This window comes from Conger conger, chromosome 7 (genome assembly GCF_963514075.1).
Source record: "Conger conger chromosome 7, fConCon1.1, whole genome shotgun sequence".
Taxonomy (NCBI): Eukaryota; Metazoa; Chordata; class Actinopteri; order Anguilliformes; family Congridae; genus Conger; species Conger conger.
The window spans coordinates 18157745-18178274 of NC_083766.1; the positions used below are offsets into that span (position 1 = coordinate 18157745).

Genomic DNA, 20530 nt, shown 5'->3' on the forward strand with positions numbered 1-20530 from the left:
GGCAAAAATAAATAAATAAAGTGAAACACAATGTAGGCTACGTACCTCATAGGACGCCACACGTTCGGAGCTGAACTGAAGCAACTCAACGCTGAGCCTAAGTATTTAAAACATCTGCGCAGTTAAGGTGCGTAACGTTTAAGGTCTGCTTTCGCTATTCTAAGATTTCAACAAAAAGCTATGCCATGCGTGAAATTATATGCGCATCGTTTTGTTTAGTTTTTCCCCTGAGTGGGGGTAGGGGAAAACATGTTGTTTCGGATTGCATCGATACTGATTACCCCCTGCCACCATCAGCAACAATTTAATTATTTAAAATAAACCTCGAGGTAGGTTACAACCAACAGGAACAACATTTGAATTTAAAATTATGATAAACACATTACATTACATTTTCCATTGTCTCCTCTCCCCCTCTCTTAAATCCTGTGGTCAAAAAGAACCCAGAAGGCTAAAGTGACCTTTAACCTCTCCAAACCCTACCCCCACTGTCTCACTACAACTAGGCTATTACTGATCTCAGTTGACTACACCCTACCAAACCGGTCAGAAGACCAAGCTCAAGAAAACAACTGCCTGCCTCACATAAAATCCATTCAAATTGCCTTGTTCAGCAATGTTGTTCCCAATCAGGTATTTATATTTATTTTATATTTCATGGGATTATGTAGCTACTAACTGCCCGTTTTATTATAAAATGATTGTTATATGTACAACATATTATTAGAATAAAACGGTTCCAGGCCATATAACAAGCTCATAATATGACACTCATTAACCAAAGGTGTGATATAATAATACAACTGTTATTTGTTTGTCTTCACTGCAGATGAATCCCTGAACAGTTTCACATGTATGGATATTTGGCTTATTTCCCCTGTAGGAAGTCTTATTTCCAAAAACATCTGATGGAAAGAGGCCACTAACCCAGAGTATTTGCTTTGTATGTTTAATTTGATTGCTTTTTGAAACATCTGTTTGATTTGCTTAGTATGGTTAGTTGTATTGCCTCTTGAAACATGAAACTTTCAAAAACACTCTTGTACATATGTCCATACTATGACTCAAATAAACATAAGAAAATGTATCATGTAAATGTATTGTATCATTAAAAAAACAATTATGGCCAATTTATGATAGGCTACTACGAAATAGTATCAATTTAATTATGGCCTTTTCATTGATGTGATCCACATTTTTTAAATGTATGATTTTATCAATTCTCATTTTAAAGGCAGTGGACATTTAAGATGCTTAAATGGAACAACTGTTATGTTTCAAAATTTGGTAATTAAAACATTTGTTCTGAAAGTTCTGGATTGGTCATGAACTTGGGAAATTTGTCGACATATCTCCACGATATATACGATAAGTATAAACCAATTTGAAAAGTGTGAGCAGTTACAGCAGTTATACTGTTGATGAATTACTTGCATGACCAAAGTCTCCCTTTTCATGTAAATTGCAAGGCTGCCAAGGGCTCATTATTATTATTATTATTTAATTTAAATTATTTTATTAAAAGATAACTTACATTGTAATTTTTAAGTATTGTTTTGTCATAATTCATTCACAATTTAAGTTATTTTTTGTGTTAGCAGTGGTGTGTGTCATACTGTACACAGGGAAATCAACTGGAAATCTTTTTAGTGAAATTACTTTTGCCTAAATCATTCAAGTTTTATTTGTTAAAATTATGTTTGTGTATTGGCATCACTGAGGGGAAATATTTTAATTTTTAAATAACATTTTTAATTTCCTAATGAAATAAATGTCATTTGGTTAGGACTATGAAAGCAAAGATGCACATTTAAAAAAGATTGAAGAAGATTGGGTTTAGAACATTATACAATAATGGCACTATCATATAGAGATAAAACACACTTGTGAATCAGTTTCCTCATCAGGGATGACATAGAAATACATAGACACTTCTTCATAGTATCTGCCATTTCTTTCTGCCAGTGTGTGGGGAAAAAGTTACGAGACACTGTGAAACTGGTTAAACCTGAACTCACAACTATCTCACTCTGACCTTTGTATCAACATGCATTCCCACTGTACAATAACATGGAAAATATAGCATTCTTGAGATACACAAGTTCACATTTGAATCCTCACTACAAAATGCAATATGTGAGGTACCTAGTAATGAAAAGGAATTGCCAAATGCAAATTGGAGAAAAGAACAATCTAGAATGTGTTTTTAATATTAATTTCAATTCATGTTTCAATTCAATTTGTTACTAATTATCCAGCATTGTCATTCTTTGCCAATTTGTATCTTTGTATGCCAGTAAAAAAAGCAGATGCAAAGTCTTAAAGTATAAATAAATATAAAGTAAAAAGGATAACCATATGAACAGTTAGGAAATTTGGCGAATTAAAACGTGTCTATGACAATGATATACCCATACTCTGCCTTATTGAAAATGGATAGAACATGGATAGAAGGCCTTGAGTTTGAACCAGATTCCACCCAGTCATGATTTGTGTTGCCATAATTCCATCTCCTGTTCTGTACCTTTGCATGTTGTCCAATCCATTTAGACTCTTCATTTAACAAACACAAATATAAATAGTGCTGCATTTATCTGTCAATTTCATAATATTAAGTACAACCATCCATTATTATTCTCTCACAATTAAACACATACAAAATAATAGCACTTTAAACTTTATCAATCCAAAACCAAATTCAGATCTACTTCCAAACCAAGAATATAGAAGTTGAAAACTTTTTTATAATATATATTTATTACACAATACTTTGTACTACACTACTTTTAAAATATCCAATATTGTTATCTTTTGGGACAGTTTCTAGGCAGTGTTAAACATCAAATACAGATACAGAGCTGCACGTGTGAATTCACTTTGCTCAGTGAATTAGAGTGTAGAGTTCATAAAGAAATTTATAAACTAGTCTAGTTTTCAGAAAATACTGAGGACATTCCACACTGAGGACAGGAAGTGTAGTCCTCTGTTTTAGAAACTGAGACATAACTTCAAATTTCTTTCAAAAAATTATTTCTGTAAGCATTACAGCATTACTATTGAGTCTCGCCCAGTGTTAATGTCAATGAACAGTTTGTCTTTATAACTATAATTTTGCAGATATGGATTGCTTCTGCAACATTTTAGAATGGCTTCAATAAAAACGTCGATAAGTCTTGGGGGTGTTTTAAAGGGTTTCATTTAAAACAATGTAAGTTTCAATTAAATAAATGTACCAATTAAATTAATTTGGGTGGCGCAGTGATGGAGTGGGTAGCACTGTTGCCTCACTGTTCGAGCCGCACCCAGGCCTCTCTGTGTGGAGTTTGCATGTTCTCCCCGTGTGTACTTGGGTTTCCTCCGGGTACTCCGGTTTCCTCCCACAGTACAAAGACATGCAGGTTAGGGACTACAGATGAAAATGAGCTAATTCCGGCACATTTACATTAATGTGGAAACTGAAAATGTTGATTAATGTGCACTGTCCCTGGTAAATAAATAAAATAAATAAAAATGAAATAACTTAACCAATGCTGGTGAAGGGCCACTCCTTCACATACAAACAAACTGAATGCTCTGGCCCAAGTATTTCAAAGCATTTTTGGATTACTGGATGATATCAGGACTCAGATAAGATTAAATCTGGGTAAATTAGGTATTTCAAAACTAGAAGCTGTGATCCTGATCCTAAAAATTGGGATAAGGATTTTGTAATACAATCCTATGTAGAATGTTGGTTTTGGGTATTTAAAAATTCTAAAGTGAAGATTACGAGGATCCTGAAAATCAGGATAATCTTGATCCCACTGAAAGGGTGGATTGAGGATGGATTCAAATAAATAAATAGTTTTATCCAGTTATTGCACATTAATTAACACAAACCCTTCCAAAACAATATCCATTTGAAATGGGCAATACGATATTTTGAAGAAGAACCCCACAAAACTAAAAGTGGTCTAAAAGAAAACTGAAAGCCTTAAAAATGTGTAAATGCTTTGTGATGTTATTCATTCTAAAATAATTGCCGAATGGGTAGCTGCAAAAATAAGAATTTCGTAGTTCCTCCTCAGAAAAGGCTACACTAGAATCCAGATGGACCATTTGGAGGGTCAATGAGACACAATTGATCAGTAAAAAAAGTTATGCTCAGTTGTGTTTGGAAGTTATTTTAAATTTTCATTTGTCTTTCAAACTTAAAGTGTTTGGAATATTTTTTATTGTCCAGTTATTGTCATGCAAGAACAACTTGTATAAACAAATTTGTTCTTAAATTGCTTAAATCTCTTAAAACCAATTTTCTCTCATTTTTCCTGAGGTAGGAACAACAGTGGTCACAACCGGTCATACAAGTCATGTGAAAGACTTGTAGTGCATGTAAGCTTGGATCAAACCTTTAAACTAGGTGCTGCAGATCAAATGTGAATCAATATTCACTGCATTGCTTATTTCTCGCCTCAAATGTATTTCAGTGGATTGTTTAGGTGAAAAAAAAGTTTTTCAACGCCTACCATATTATGTTTGCTGAAAGCGAAGGAACCTCAATCTACCAATCAGGTATCAAAAGCAGGTAGCAAAAAAAGGGATCTCAAAATCTGGATCATTCTGATCTAGATTAAAAGTTTCTAAATACTGGGCCCTGGAGACAAAAGGCCAGTGCACATCCGGATCCTCTGGGGAGCTTCTTGGATGAGATGGATATCCTCCTTAGCTCCTCACCAGTCAATGGCACTCCCCTGATCCTCCTGGGTGACTTCAACCTCAACTCAGAGTCCACCCAGTCTACCTTTCTCTCCATCCTTTCTTCTTTTGACCTTACCCTCACACTTTCCCCTCCCACCCACAAAGCAGGCAACCTTCTTGACCTCATCGTCACAAGGAGCTGCACAACAACCAACCTCTCTGTAACACCACTCCATATATCTGACCACTCCTTCATCTCTTTTTCTCCCCACACCCATCCATCTCTCCCTCCATCCACTGTCACCTGTCGGCGGAACCTACACCACCTCTCTACCTCCACCCTCTCATCTACAATCCTCTCCTCCCTACCATCCACGGAGTCTGTCTCTCGACTGTCTCCCGACGATTCTGCTACAACCCTCATGTCCTCCCTCTCATTATTCCTTTGACTCTCAGTCTCCCCTCACCACCAAACTAGCTCGGGCCTCTCTCTTGTGCCCCCCCCCCCCACCTCCCTCATCACACCTGATGACTTTGTCTCCTTCTTTGAAAAGAAGGTTGATGCCATTCGCAATTCCTTCTCCCCATCCTTTCCCCCTGCTGACCCTCCTACTTTCCCCAACTCCCTAGCCTCCTTTTCTCCCCTCTCTGACTCCGACTCTTTGAAACTCCTTACATCCCACCTGTCCTCTTGACCCCAGCCCCTCTCCCCTTCTACAATCTATCTCTAATGACATTCTCCCTTTTCTCTCCTCTCTAATCAACACCTCCCTCTCTTCCGGTACCATGCCCTCTTCCCTGAAGAGGGCCAGAGTCACTCCCCTGCTCAAAAAACCTACTCTTGACCCCTCTGCTCTGAACAACTACCGGCCTGTCTCTCTTCTTCCCTTTCTCGCTAAAACTCTGGAAAGGTCGGTCTGCTCCCAACTGTCCACTTATCTTCTCCACAACAATCTCCACGATCCCAACCAGTCCAGCTTCAAGAATGGTCACTCCACTGAGACCGCCCTGCTCGCGGTCACTGAGGCACTCCACTCTGCTAAAGCCAAATCCCTCTCCTCTGTCCTCATCTTCCTCGACCTGTCGCCCGCCTTCGATACAGTCAACCATGAGATTCTGCTCTCATCGCTGTCTGGGATGGGTGTCACAGGATCTGCACTTGGAGTCCCGCAAAGCTCAGTTCTTGGTCCTCTCCTCTTCTCGCTATACACCATGTCCCTTGGTTCTGTTATCTCTTCCCATGGATTTTCTTACCACTCTTACACCGATGACGCCCAACTTTTTATTTCCTTCCCCCCCCGATACCCGACAATCAACCTCTCACTGACTGTTGAGGACTTTGTAGTTTCCTCCTCCCATACGGCAAAGAATCTTGGGGTGACTCTTGATAACTGCCTCACCCTGGCTTCACAAGTATCATCCACTGCCATAACTTGCAGGTTCTTCCTCTACAATATACGCCGTATCCGTCATCTCCTAACGGAGAAAGCCACCCAGCTCCTAGTCCAGGCGCTCGTCATTTCCCGCCTGGATTACTGCAACTCCCTCCGAGCTGGTCTCCCAGCTTGTGCCATCAAGCCCCTCCAGCTGGTCCAGAATTCTGCAGCCTGCCTGATCACCAGTCAGCCCAGGTCGGCTCATGTCACCCCGCTCCTCATTGGCCTCCACTGGCTTCCTATTGCCGCACGCATCCGATTCAAGGCCCTAGTGTTGGCATTTCAGGCTGCTAAGGGGACTGCCCCACCTTACATACAATGCTTAATCACTCCCTATACCCAGCTATACCCACTCCGGTCTGCCAGCTCTGGTTGCCTTATGGTTCCCTCTCTACGAGCACCTGGCGGTCGAGCTGCACGTTCACACCTGTTTTCTGTTCTGGTTCCTCAGTGGTGGAATGACTTGCCTACCACTGTCAGGACAGCAGAATCCCTCCCCCTATTTCGACACAGACTAAAAACACACCTTTTCAAACCGTACCTTAGTCCTCCCTCCTGATTTCCCCTATCCCTCTTGTCTAACCCCCCCAAAAGAAAGAACCTATGCACTTGTAAGTCGCTTTGGATTAAAAGTATCTGCCAAATGACAAAAATGTAAATGTCAGTGAAGGGACAAGGGGAGCATGAATTTTGTGTTTTTAAATTTTTTTTATCAAAGGCTAGAGAAGTAATTTCCTTCAAACAGATATTAAAAATCATATACATGTCTATCTTACCTTGAGAGTACAATTTGAACGCACAACTATATACACCACAGTGACAGATTCTTCCTTGAAATTACAGCCAAACTCAAGAGGTGCATGTTATAGGCTCTTAAACTCCTCCCCATTTTCTATTGATGGAAACTAAGAAACAATAACATTAATTTTGTATATTTTAATATTATAGTGTGTAAAGAAATATGGAAACAATTTTTTAAAAACATTTTATTCCACCTTTGAGCATTCTGAAAGAAAACAGCAGATTCACCCTGAATTGTACAGTAACTTTTCTGTAACAATTTACTGCAATGCATTTATTTTAATTTCATTCACTGTTCAGGATAAATACTTTGGAATACATACATAGTCCTGGAAAATGATGCCACATATTTAAGTAATATTTACTTAAAATAATTTTTGTTAGAACAAATTTGCCAGCATACAGTGTTTACACAATTACTTCCAATAAAGCAAAATATGTCAGGAACTGATACTCAAGCCAGTCAACTGAATGGCAAAGGTAAAAATTCCTTGTCATGCTTTATGATGAATGATTAATGAATGCAAACAGTAAGTGCAAATGTCACACTTTGCAATGATTAAAAAAAAATAAAAAAATAAAAAATAAAATATATATATATATATATATTTATTTTTATTTTTTTAAAAGGAGCATGTTTCACCACTAATGGTAAAGAATACAATGTCGGGAAACTCATCAGTTTTTCACAAAGAACTGGGAAAACAAAGACCAAAGAGTGTATGACTGAAAAGGAGATGTGTATTTTGGAAAGCTGATAGGAAAATGATTGTTCCAAGACAGGGGTGCCTACGGATGGCTGAGAGTATGCAGGGCCATGTCCAACCCCAACAAAACATATTAAAATAGAAACAGAAACGGTGGTGTGTTAAACATCCTATTGCAAGCCATGGGCGGACTGACTGACATAGTACGGTTTTCTTCGATAGAGTCTGAGAAGGTGTTCTCTCCAGGCTTTAAAGCATAGGCCTACATTGTTATTGATTCAGGCTACACCCCGACACACCCGCCAAACAGAAGCAAACATACCTCAAAGCCTGTTGCACACCGTTGGGAGGAAACATATCTTTCAACACAGAAAACGTAGCAAAACGTTTTCCGATTGAACGTGCCCCAGGTTTTCAATCCAGCTGATTTCACTAATTAACACACCTTCAACCAGAGAGCAGTGAACTAATTGGTGAAATCAGCTGGTGTACTGATTGGTTGGAATGGAAGCCTGCATACCCTCAGCCTTCCATGGCACAAGATTGGGCACCCCTGTTCTAAGGCAGTCCGTCCACCATTGGTTTGGATTGGTCAGTGACTTCAACCACTTTCAAAAGGATACTACCATTTTCAAAAGCTACCGTAAACTAAATTAAATATACTCTTCCAAGCAAGTACAGATTTCAATGAATAATTCTTGTGTATTTTCTCATAGCTTGAAAACATTTCAACCCTAGTTCCCAATGCATTTGTATCTCATATGTTCCACTACTAATACAATGAAGGTACACCTGAATATTGAATTTAAAAGGAATGAGTCCTGGTTTGCATCTGTGTGCTAAACCTGCAAAGGAAGTACTAATACAAATATAAACTATTAAGCAAAAAAAAAATGTTTTATAGGAGTGAGAACTGTTCTGCCAAAAACTACTACAACAACAATGCCATTTTACATGGTGATATTATATTATTTGAGAATAAAACCTGACTATTTCAGAGCTTCATGAACTACTGCAATTATTAATATATTTCCTAATTTAGAACATTTTAAAAATATATAGTAATTACCTAATAATGTCAACTATAAGGTATTTATTTAAATCTAGAATTATTCATTCAGTTGTAATGGGTCACTGTACTATTATTATTTCAGCTCCCTTTAATTCCATATAATGTATAACATTATTAAAAGATTTTTAATCAAAAACTCTGCTTCCCAAGCAGTGCTTAATGCACCCCAAGAATGAAACCAAATTCATTTAAATAGGAGAGTATCAGAAGTTCAGGCTCAGAGAAAGCTCCAGAGGAGTTATTATGCACACATTTGCTTCCACACAACCCAATGTTAAATACATGGAACCACATACACCCTGTAACCCACCCCTCTTACCCTGAATTAGCCGATAAGTCTCACTCATACAGGGGTGAGCTTTTAAATGTTTGAACACTCACTCACAATCTTTCTCACTCACTCTCTCCACACAGTTAACCAAATCAATTTTCCTTGAACTGTTGCATTTCATATTAATGGCCACGGGGTTGAGGCACATTATATCATTATTGAACATAAATAGCAGAATATGAGAATGAAAGCATGTTCAAATGAAAGCTAAATGTGTATGTATGTATGTGTGTGTGCGTGTGCGTGTGCCACAGAGTTTATGGAGTTATTTCAGTGTCTATAGCCAGATTCGGCAACACAACATTATACCACACAAATGATAAGCCTCTTCTGAAAGGGTAAAAACCTGCAGTGCCTCATCTTGGCCCTGGCAATGCCAAAGAGCATCTTTAGGCTCCATTCATGGTCTCAGATTCTTGTGTGGACTCTAGATTCAGCAAAAGGCACATTCCATGAAAGCTTTTATTAATACTCTAAAGAATGTACATTGAATGTACAGTTGATGAGGGACTTCCACAACATATTCAGAGAAAAACACATTGCCTTAATGTTATCATCGCCATTGAGTAGAAGATTTCATGAGAAATATCTCTTGGAATCAGTACATACATGTGGCATGGAATGTGCTCTCAGCAGAAATATATCCATAGTACATTTGGTGATGTAGAGAAATGTAGCACTGGATTGCACCTTTTGCTGAAGCTGGATTTGGCAAAAACACATTTTAGCCATTGGAGATGTGAACCGCTCCTCTCCTTGTTCATTCCTTCAGTGTGAATCTTATGATGAAGGTGAAGAGGAGGAGGGCTACCATCTCCCACAGCCATATTATTTCCACACTCCTCCAAATAACCCATCACCTCATCTCTTACCACACCCCCACACAAATTCTCTGTTCGGCCTCAGCATAACCCCCACCCCGCACCCTTACTTCCACCGGTCAGATTGGCCCCTAACCCTTTGGCCCCTCGTGCTAAGCCTCTCCCTGAGGTGTGGGCCGCTTGAGGTCCCTGATTTGCTTGATCAGGTAGTTCTTCTCATCACAAAACTGGTCGTCCTCGGTCCGGTCTCTCTGGAAACGGCTCAGGAACTCCACGAGCTTGGCCTGGTTCTTCAGCAGGATATCCAGCACTGGCTGAGTCTTGTTAGGGTTGGCAACAAACACCTGTTTGTAGGAAGAGATATAAGCCTTTTTCACACATACAGCCATGTCCAGCAATGTTCCGGAACTTTACTGTATAGGAGTCCTCTGATTGAGAGTCAGAGTTGCCATTCTGGAAAAGCTTCTCCACCCAAGACCTCGTAATATTTATGGAAATGTTTTGTTTGAAGTTTGTGTGAACAAAGCTGTAACCTGCTGTATCAAGTGTGCAAATCTTTTACTCAGACTTCCATCAAGCTACTTTGTTTCTTAATACTGCTAATGGAGCACATATACAAAATAAATGAGTTACACAGCACACACGATCATCATCACAAATCCAAATCATATCCTTTTAAAGTTTCCATAGGAGTGTGCACATTAAAATATGGCAGAACATTTCCCATTATGATTCAACATTAACAAGCTTCTCTGGCTAATAAGCCAGACAAAACAAAATCCTTCTTCACGGAGTGTGTTCAGATAAGAATTAACCCGCATATCATGTGTGAAGGCCATCAGTCTATTTAAATACCACATAGTCCTAAATTGTGTGGAGAAGGGAATCCACATGGTAGTCAAAACAGTTAATACGGCAATGTCCCGTGTTCCATGAGTGAAAGTGGCGATGTAGTATAACTGCATTATTAGTGTACTATTAATTTGTATTCATACACTGTGATACAGTCATGTAAATGCACTGAGGAAAATCATAATTAAACCAATATGGGCAAATTACAATTTCCATAACAATCAAGTCCACAATACCTTGAAGACATGGAAGGCCTCAAACTGGATGTTGCGACTGTTGTCTCGCAGCATGTTCATCATTAGCTTCAGGTTCTCTGCACGGCTGATGTATTTGGTCATGACCGTGAAATTGTGTCTGTCCAAGAGCAGCTCTCCCAGGAGCTAAACGCAGATTAAGATTAGAACCAGCACCAACTACTCCCCAAGATACAACATAAGTCTTCCAAAGTATCCATGAAGGAAACCTCCATGACCAGAACTGATATATGAAGAATATGAGAGAAATATGAAGAATATACAATAATTAGCAATCCTACCTTTAAAGATTGACGTTTGGTGACATAATTTTCTGAATGCAGGAGCTTCTCATATTCTGTAAACACCTGAAATGAAAACAGCCTTCATTCACGCCACATACAGAAGATCTCGCACTGGACAGGACTATGCCTGAGACAGGACCCAACATGAATTCTGTAGGAAATGCAGAAAATGCACAAAACTGGATCTCAAATTCTGCCTCAGGCAGGAATTCTAGAAAATGTGTTCACATGGGATGAGGGTCATCACTTTTATGCGGAACAATCTCCACATCATGTAAATACACTTTACAAAAAGCAATAAGATGTTCTTACTCGGTCGTAATTTGTCTCCAGGAAATCAGCACACATTATCTTGTGTCTTGTAAGTAGATCCTGAAAATAAACAAAGGAAAGCAAATTAAACAGGGCAGCCCTGCCTATGCTTTTTCACACTGCTTCTAAATAAGGTGCACTCTTTTGACAAGTGGGTTGATCCCTTAGTTTCCCTTGCCTTAGGAAAATGAAAAGCAAACTGAATCTTCAAAAGACACGCGGACTGTAATATTCAAACACAGGAAACTGGTTGGGACAAACGGGCGTTATGAGCACACAGATAAATATAACTGAAAAACAAACGCAGGCCAAGCCAGGCTGCAGTAACACTGGTTTCCGATGCATGGACTCTCTCCAGACTCATACCTCCATTGACAGCCCGTGAAGACACTGATGTTTAGAATGGCAGTAATTAACTGCCATAGAAGAAGAGTGACAGACATGATACTCCAGAGGTCAGGTAACAGGAGGTGCTGTTTCACGCGTGGAGAAGAGAACAAGGCGGAAAGGCGAAGAGGGCTGACGAGATGGGGTCAGGTGTCTCTGAGGATCAGCGGGCACTCTACCTTGAAGGAAGCGAAGGCGTCTGAGGCGATGTCGAAGGTGGAGAGCTCTACGTAGTGGAAGAAGCAGAAGAATTCCTCGGAGAAGAGCACGATGCGAGCAAGGGGCTCGTGCCGCAGACACTCCCGAAGCATCATGCCACAGTTCAGGGCCACCTCTGCACTTTCATACCTGTACAACAGCACATCGCATTATAATAACAACACCTGCACACCCAATCTCATTATAATAACTACACCTGCACACCCCATCTCACTATAACTACACCTGCACACCCCATCTCACTATAATAACTACACCTGCAAACCCCATCTCATTATAATAACTACACCTGCACACCCCATCTCACTATAACTACACCTGCACACCCCATCTCACTATAATAACTACACCTGCAAACCCCATCTCATTATAATAACTACACCTGCACACCCCATCTCACTATAACTACACCTGCAAACCCCATCTCACTATAACTACACCTGCACACCCCATCTCATTATAATAACTACACCTGCACACCTCATCTCACTATAACTACACCTGCACACTCCATCTCACTATAATAACTACACCTGCAAACCCCATCTCATTATAATAACTACACCTGCACACCCCATCTCACTATAACTACATCTGCACACCCCATCTCACTATAATAACTACACCTGCAAACCCCATCTCACTATAACTACACCTGCACACCCCATCTCACTATAACTACACCTGCAAACCCCATCTCACTATAACTACACCTGCACACCCCATCTCATTATAATAACTACACCTGCACACCCCATCTCACTATAACTACACCTGCACACCTCATCTCACTATAACTACTACACAGTTCAGGGCCACCTCTGCACTTTCATACCTGTACAACAGCACATATCATTATAATATAAATAATAAAAACTTCTCCTGCACACATCTTACGATAATAACTACACCTGCAGACCCCATCTAATTATCAGAACACCTTCACAATATGTCATCTCTTAACACCGCATGCTCGAGAATCTGCACCACAGCATCTCCATACACTATCCCTCACTGCACCACTACACTGAACCTGAAGTTGGTTTGTGTGTAAATGTATGTGCTGTAGCTGAGAGAAACACAATATGGGCATGTGTGCGCGTATGCATGTGTGTTTGATGTGAGACACAGTATATGCATGTGTGAGTGTGAGTATCGGGTCAATGTGCAAGACGGAAGATTCCGGGGATTCTCACCCTTTCAGCAGCATGAAGAGGATCTGTGGGTGTGAGGAGATGTACTCCACAGTTGGCGTGCGTGTGCCTATCTGACGTCGCACAATGTTGCTGAACAGCTGGACCACATCCTTCTTCCCCTGGTGACCAAACACAGGTTTACATGTTTACTGACTGTTACACAACCGAGTGGGTTGAAAACAGGGTTGAAAACAGCTGGGACTGAATCAACATTTGTCCTTAACTTTGACTACTCACAATTAAAAGTTTTAAAAGCTGAAAAGATACATCGGGCAGGTAATATATAATCATTTTTGGACCAGACCTGTATTGGTAAACAAGGCAGATATACTAGACCCACAGTGAGTCGCAAAAATTTTGGCACCCCTGGTTTAAATGTTTAAAATACTGACAAATGGGAGATTCTAGGACTGCACCTAATGCTTCAGGCTACCTACAACATCACGGCTGTGACCTGGATAGTTTGCTGTCAATAGCTGGCTTGCACTTCCTTTACTCAGACAGCACAGCTGTAGGAAGATCGTCAGCTGTCAAATCAATACATGACATTTATACTTTGCCGAAGGCCTGCCGGCCCTTGAACTGGCCAACTGGTTCGATGACTTAATTAAGCACATCCATCGCAACATCCTACATTCAGGCACACTGCTATCGCCTCTCGGTGTGTCTGTTATCTGTTATCGTTGAGTCATCACCATTAATAATCACTGTATCTCTTACCAAGGGTAGAGAGTAGTCCCAATGCTTTTTTTCACCTGGATTTGCACTCCAAATCAGATACATTTAGAGTTTAAGCATCTCTTGCCATGCGTTGGCTGACATCTGAGCGTCTTTATCATCTTTCAAAGAGAAATCATACAGACGATGATACTTTATTTCTTCCAATGGTTTTTTCTCTACCCCCTCCATTTTTATCAACACCATTCAAAAGCAAAATAAGAAGTGTGCCAAAAAACATATTCATAACAATAACAGATTTCTGTGTTCCCTCTGGCTGTCCAATCACACAGCGCGACAAAGAATGACAGTGCCCGCAACATAACAAAATTCTAGAGAAAAAGTGTTGAGTGATACCTGTCCAAAGTGTCATGTGACAAAGTCACAAGCACTCCACTGGAGGCAAAGATCGCGACAGAAGCTAGCATACGCTTCTTCTATTATAAAGTGTCATTAATGGACTGCCAGTAGGAGACTGGAGGTCAGTAATTGATTGATGTTCAACACACTGATGTTTACATAGGTCACAATGTTCAATGTAAAACTGGTTGACATACTGTTAAGAACAAAATATTATTCAAAAAAGGTTATTTGTTTGAGAACAAGCCAAAATGAGTTGATGAGGGAAAAGTGTAATGCGTACACTTGTAAGTCAAAGTTAAGGTCAGATGTCGAAGGAATACAGGCCTCAAACATTCTCTCTCTCTCACACACATCACAAGGAATCCCGGTCACCTCAAAGTCGATCCTCTGGAGGTTGGCGATGAGGGCGATGAGCAGGTTGGTGTTGTACAGCTCCTGGGCCAGCTGAGCCACGGTCTCCGTCTGCGGCTCCTTCTCGCTTGTGCCACACAGCACCTCCTTCAGGGAGGCCAGGCTCTTTGACACCTCCTCCGCTACCTGGAAGGGTGGGGACAGCCCTTCACCACCGCGCTCAAATACACATGTACAACTGGAGTCCTCATTATGAATCCCATTACATTCGCACAGAGCCCTGGTACATACCTGCTAGAAATCTGTATGTCTATGTTTTATCAGCACACAAAGCAGTCAAATGTCAGAAAATGCCTGTCACTCTTGGGATCTATTTGTGGGGACATTTGAGAAAGCAGCCCCCACCACAATGCAGCATATTTTATGCCTGATAAACACTACATGATTTTAACCATCATTTACTTTCTTTTAAGTTTTTTTAGTTTTGCCACAACTCCTTATAAGACTTTGTGTATACATGGTAAAAGTGTTCCATAGCTTTAAGGCCCACATGCACATTTTTCATGTTTTTTCATACCACCCTGGAGCTTTCGATTTGTGATATTTTTGGGTCAAACCGCTCATTTTCAGAGCTGTTTGTGAAACGATTTCCCATGTGACATGATGTATGTACAGTGGATAGAAAATGAATACACCCCCCTTCAATATTTTTATGTCTTGTTGTGTCACGGAATGTAAATTTAATGGATTAAAGTTGGACTTGTTTTTCCCTGACCCAAAGAACACAACACACCATATGAATGCAGTGAAATTATTTTAATTTGAAAAAAAGAGTGCATTTAATGGACAAAACTGAAATTTCCTAATTTTTTAAGTATACACCCCCCTGAGCCAATACTTGGTGGAAGCGCCTTTGGCAGCAATTACAGCTACCAGTCTTTTTGGGTAGCTCTGCACAAGGTTGGCGCACCTGGACTTGGAGATCTTCCCCCACTCCTCTTTGCAGAACTGTTCAAGCTGGGAGAGTTTTGTTGGTTTGCGCTGAGGGACAGCAACCTTCAAGTCATTCCACAAGTTTTCAATTGGATTTAGGTCAGGGCTTTGGCTTGGCCATTCCAGCACATCCACCTTGTTCTTTACAAGCCACTCAATGGTAGCTTTGGCCTTGTGCTTTGGGTCATTGTTGTGCTGGAAAATGAATTTTGGACCCATTCTCAGTCTCCTTGCAGATTTCTTCAGGTTCTTCTCCAGAATATCCCTGTATTTGGCCCCATCCATCCTCCCTTCAATGTTGACAAGTTCCCCAGTCCCTTTAGATGAGAAACATCCCCATAACATTATGCTGCCACCACCATGCTTCACAGTCGGGATGGTGTTTTTTTGGTGATGAGCGGTGTTGGGTTTTCGCCAAACATAGCGTTTGGCATTCATGCCAAAAATATATATTTTGGTTTCATCAGACCACAAAACGTTCTGCCAGTTTCCTGCAGGATCCCCAAGGTGTTCTTTTGCAAATTTCAAGCGGGCCTTCCATACAGGCCAGATGTGTGCAAGATCTTTGATATAGTTGTATGGTGCACAAGTTTCCCTCTGTTGGCCATAAAATCCTGGAGCTCTTTCAATGTTGCCATTGGATTCTTGGTAGCCTCTCTGACCAGTTGTCTTCTCTCCCGGTCATCCAGTTTAGACAGACGCCCTGATTTTGGCAGACTGTGAGTGGTGCCATGCACTTTCCATTTCTTAATTATGGTCTTAACAGTGCTCCAAGGTATCTTCAAAGCCTTATAAATCTTCTTATATCCCTCACCTGATGTGTACCTCACTTCTTTTGCGAGATCTTTGGAGCCCATGCTTCTGCCTTTCAGTGAGACTGCTCTTGCATACTAAGGGACCATGGTAAACAGCTGTTTTTATTCATGTCATCAAGTTAATTGCTGTGATTTCACACAGGAGTGGGGCAATTAGCTATTGTTTGGTCTTGAAGGCAATTTGTCATTTCCTGAGATAGTTTATGGGATGATTCAGTAAAGGGGGTGGATACTTATCAAACCAATTTATTGCAATTGTTAATTTTTAATTAATGTTAAAACAATTCTTTAATTGGTTTATCACTTTGAAAAGGTTAAGTACTGTATGTAGATTTGTAGAAAAAACACATAGATTAATTGCACTTTAATTACAGGCTATATGTCAAGTAAATCTGAAAAAATGTTCAGGGGGTGTATTCATTTTCTATCCACTGTATTTGCATAATTATCAGATAATCGTCCTAAATGTTAACACAGAGAGCTGACTGCAGGAGATGGAGGGGTTAGGGATGTCTTAACAAATGTTTTGTGGGCATTATAGATACTAAAACCAAGAAGAGAACGCTGATGCGTTTGAGCCTTAAAAGTGTAGCGTGCCATTCCCTACAAGGACATTTACTTTAGCCAGTAAACACTCCCCAAGCCACTAGTGAATATTAAACCTGGTTCCTCCAGAATTTCAACACCTGAAACCAACCCAAAAGTGCTAAACCAGAAAAGACAACATTGACATGGATGCTAAAGAATCTTGAAAGGAATACTTGTGCTGAGTCTATTGTGTTGTTCTGTAGATCTTTTTTTTGCTGTTGGGTAAACCCGGTTTTATGGAAACATGGATCAATTATCCCTGCTTGCCTATGCATTCATTGATTATTGCTACATCTATTTATAATCTTGTGGGTCAGGTTCAGTGTGGGTGGCAACATATAGCTCTGACATTGGTGGCCTGGGGTGGGGAAATGCTACAATGATTCCCCACATGAAACATTGTGTGCTATGTCACCCACAACCCATCCAGTTCTGCTGCAGCTTCGTTGTGACACTTTTCCTTGCTGTAAACTTGCGATTTTGTGTAGTGTATACCAAGTATTACAAAAATCTGTGTACTTGGCAGGAATAACACCAGTGGAAGCTGGATGATGCATTACTGAAATAGAGCAAACGGTGTTGCTTAAAACAGTCGCATCATAAATTGCCTAATAGACATGCACTCCAAATACAAACACAATTACCACCTTGTTATATTAAATGAACACATCCTGAGTGAACAGTTAAAACAAACTCTACTGATTTATTCTTAGCCAACACCCTGACACTGTATGTAATTACAGTTACAGAAATGGCATTGGTTTAAAAATTAAACAACTGGCAATATACTGAAGCAGTAAGTTCATTACCTTGCTCAGGGATAGAACAGCAGTAACCACCTTGGGTCCCGTTCTTACTTAGAGTACACTGCTGCCCACTATTGTTCAGCTTAAAAAAAGTCAACCAAGGCCAGTGACGCACTGCCAGAGCTTATCCCACATGCCACACTCACCTTCTCACACTTCTTGCTCTCAGATGCCTCCAGCTTTTCCAAATATGCTACATTCTCCTTTAAGCTCTTGACGATCTCAGCGGGGTTCTTGTGCGACTTTCCAAAGAACGGCATGATGGACAGGCAGCGGCTCTGGCAGGGCTGGGAGGAGGTAGGTCACCGATCCCACACGGAGGGGAGCTGGCAAAAGAAGAGGAAGCAAACAGAGTAAAACACGGGTAAACAAAGTGCATGCTAATGGTGAAGCTTGCAATATGTCTGCAGTACTGCAATGGGGAAGACTGAAAGCACTGCTTGTGGTAAAGACACAGCATCCCTGAGTCATTACCAATATAACCAACACTGAAGATACAATGACATCTATACAATAGCATGCCTGGGGTATTTCACCAGTCAACACAAAGTATACATCGTAATAATATACAATATAAAATAACAAATTATGCTAGTACTACTGTTAATATGAACACTTTGATCAGACTCTCAAACAGCAATACAATAAAGGCCTCATTGTATGAGTGAATGCCGATTAGTGAGAAAAGGTATAGCCACAGAAACTACAAGTTCACTGCAGATTTTTTTCTTCATGGTTTTTCCACTTGAAAGCACAGAGTGGTTGTCAGATAAGTAGCTGAACAAGCTGCGTCATTTAGGTTTCAAAGGAAATGATCAGTAAAACAAGACTGAAGTCTGACTCAGATCCTGTGGAACAGCCAACTATAAAGAGTACCCATTTCACAGATAAAGATGATTGATGATTATGATTTGTCCCCAAGTGTAAAACCCTCTGGTCTTGGTTTTCAAAAAAAGTGTGAGATGAGATCCTTGACACTATCCTCGAGTCAATCAAAATGAAAAGACAGTGGAGCAATCTTTTCATGGAGATTTTTCACTTTGTACTGCATACTGCCACAAGAAGAATAACACTACCAAGAATGGAATAATGCAGCCTCCTTCAAACACAAGCACGTGCCCCTGTCAGAGCACAGTGTAATTTATCTTCACCTGCGCACAGAGATAATCGCTATGCTGCGGGCAAAACAAAAGACGACCGGTCTCGCTAGTGAATTAGAGTTACATTATGTCAGAAAAGTTAACTTGCATGGCAAACAACACATGTAAGATATCTATCAAGTATTTAAACACTGTGTCATAGAAACTGGTTACCTCAATAAGCAGACAAGGAAGGAATGTTCCGCGCATAACTATTAAATTGCCTTTGATCAGTAAAAGGTCAAACGGTAATAAAATTGGATAGAATTAATTATATTTTGATGCATTTGTCAATAACATATTTACTTTCACAGTCCATCAAGAAGTCAGCTAATTGCACATAGCTTATTTTTCAAAGACCAGGCATTTAAGCTCATTTACCCAGATAAAACTGCACGCTTGCGCTTTGTCTTATTTTGTAAACGCAGTTAATCCGAACTAAGAGTAGGCTAGATGCAATAGCCTACTGTCAAGTTATGTTCAAGGCACTTTTTGAAAATGACAGATACTGCCTAAAGACGATCTGGGGCTCCACCTACTTCAGTGAGTACTGAGATAGACGAACGATACGAGTTGGTATTTTTCCAGACTAATATCCGGTAACACAAATGAGTGTCAACTTAAAACGTCAGGAAGCCACAAACTATTTAAAAGTTAGTACTGCTCTTCATCCGGTCTGATGTTTGTTTTTCTTCTATCAAAGCTAGTGAAATTGAATAACATAAGATTATATAAACGTTTTCATCTTAAAAACCTCGTAATGCCAAATAAGTTCGCCTAAATGTACATGGACAATCCAACACGAGTTCACGGCGACTTTCATTGTTAAAATATAGGTTATATATTACAGTTTCGCAAACCTTTCCAACTGTACTTACCTTGCTTGCACATACCATGAGCTAAACATAAAAGTGGGCTACAGATAATGCGAGGCAGTAGTTACTCACCGAGTTAGCCTTACTTCATCAGCAAGAGCCGGCGAACATGAAACACACAAACCCGCGCTCAATTCTTAAAATTACAATGTGATGTTCCTGCACCAATGTATGCTTCCTCGTTCTATAAATTCTTTTTTATTTCCGTCCCTTCTTTCCTCTATCGTTCTAACTTGCCAACTAGCCTACCTCACTCGCTATCTCTCTCCACAACCCATCCCTCGTCTACCTTCTCGCCCGGAGATGGGTGGGACTCTGCGAAACGCTGGTGAACCGCATATTGCTTGACTGACTTCTCCTGGAGCCACTCATCGGGGTCGTTTGAAGAAAAAACGGATCGTAGAGACAGCACTCGTTAGCCTACATCATGCGTTCTTTTCGTCGTTCATAATTAATAACATACAGCGGACGCAAATAAATAGCTGAACATTTGATTGATTAGCAATTAGTAATGTAAAAATTAGTACTGAATTC

At 40.2% G+C, this 20530-nt stretch overlaps 1 protein-coding gene and 1 long non-coding RNA gene across 2 annotated transcripts; one reads left to right on the top strand and one right to left on the bottom strand.

Annotated features, from left to right (window-relative positions):
- Positions 1–1087, top strand: LOC133132325 (uncharacterized). Its single transcript, XR_009709121.1, has 3 exons — positions 1–127; positions 507–633; positions 830–1087. It is a non-coding gene; the product is annotated as an uncharacterized LOC133132325 (long non-coding RNA).
- An 8385-nt stretch (positions 1088–9472) lies between these two features.
- LOC133132812 (calcium-binding protein 39-like) lies at positions 9473–20322 on the bottom strand. The gene is made up of 9 exons (XM_061248564.1): positions 20069–20322; positions 18129–18308; positions 14802–14966; positions 13350–13468; positions 12114–12282; positions 11548–11607; positions 11233–11298; positions 10934–11077; positions 9473–10189 (listed from the first exon to the last, which is right to left on the bottom strand). Exons 2-9 carry the CDS (start codon positions 18240–18242, stop codon positions 9998–10000), a joined length of 1029 nt encoding a protein of 342 aa, XP_061104548.1. The 5' UTR covers positions 18243–18308; positions 20069–20322; the 3' UTR covers positions 9473–9997.
- Positions 20323–20530: the final 208 nt, after the last annotated feature.

Coding starts and splice junctions, on each gene's coding strand:
- LOC133132812 (XM_061248564.1), bottom strand. CDS start 18,242: ATGCCGTTCTTTGGAAAGTCGCACAAGAACCCCGCTGAGATCGTCAAG. Junction 14,967..18,128: donor AGAGCAAGAAGTGTGAGAAG/GTGAGTGTGGCA, acceptor CCACCCTTCCAG/GTAGCGGAGGAGGTGTCAAA. Junction 10,190..10,933: donor AGGCCTTCCATGTCTTCAAG/GTATTGTGGACT, acceptor TCCTACAAACAG/GTGTTTGTTGCCAACCCTAA.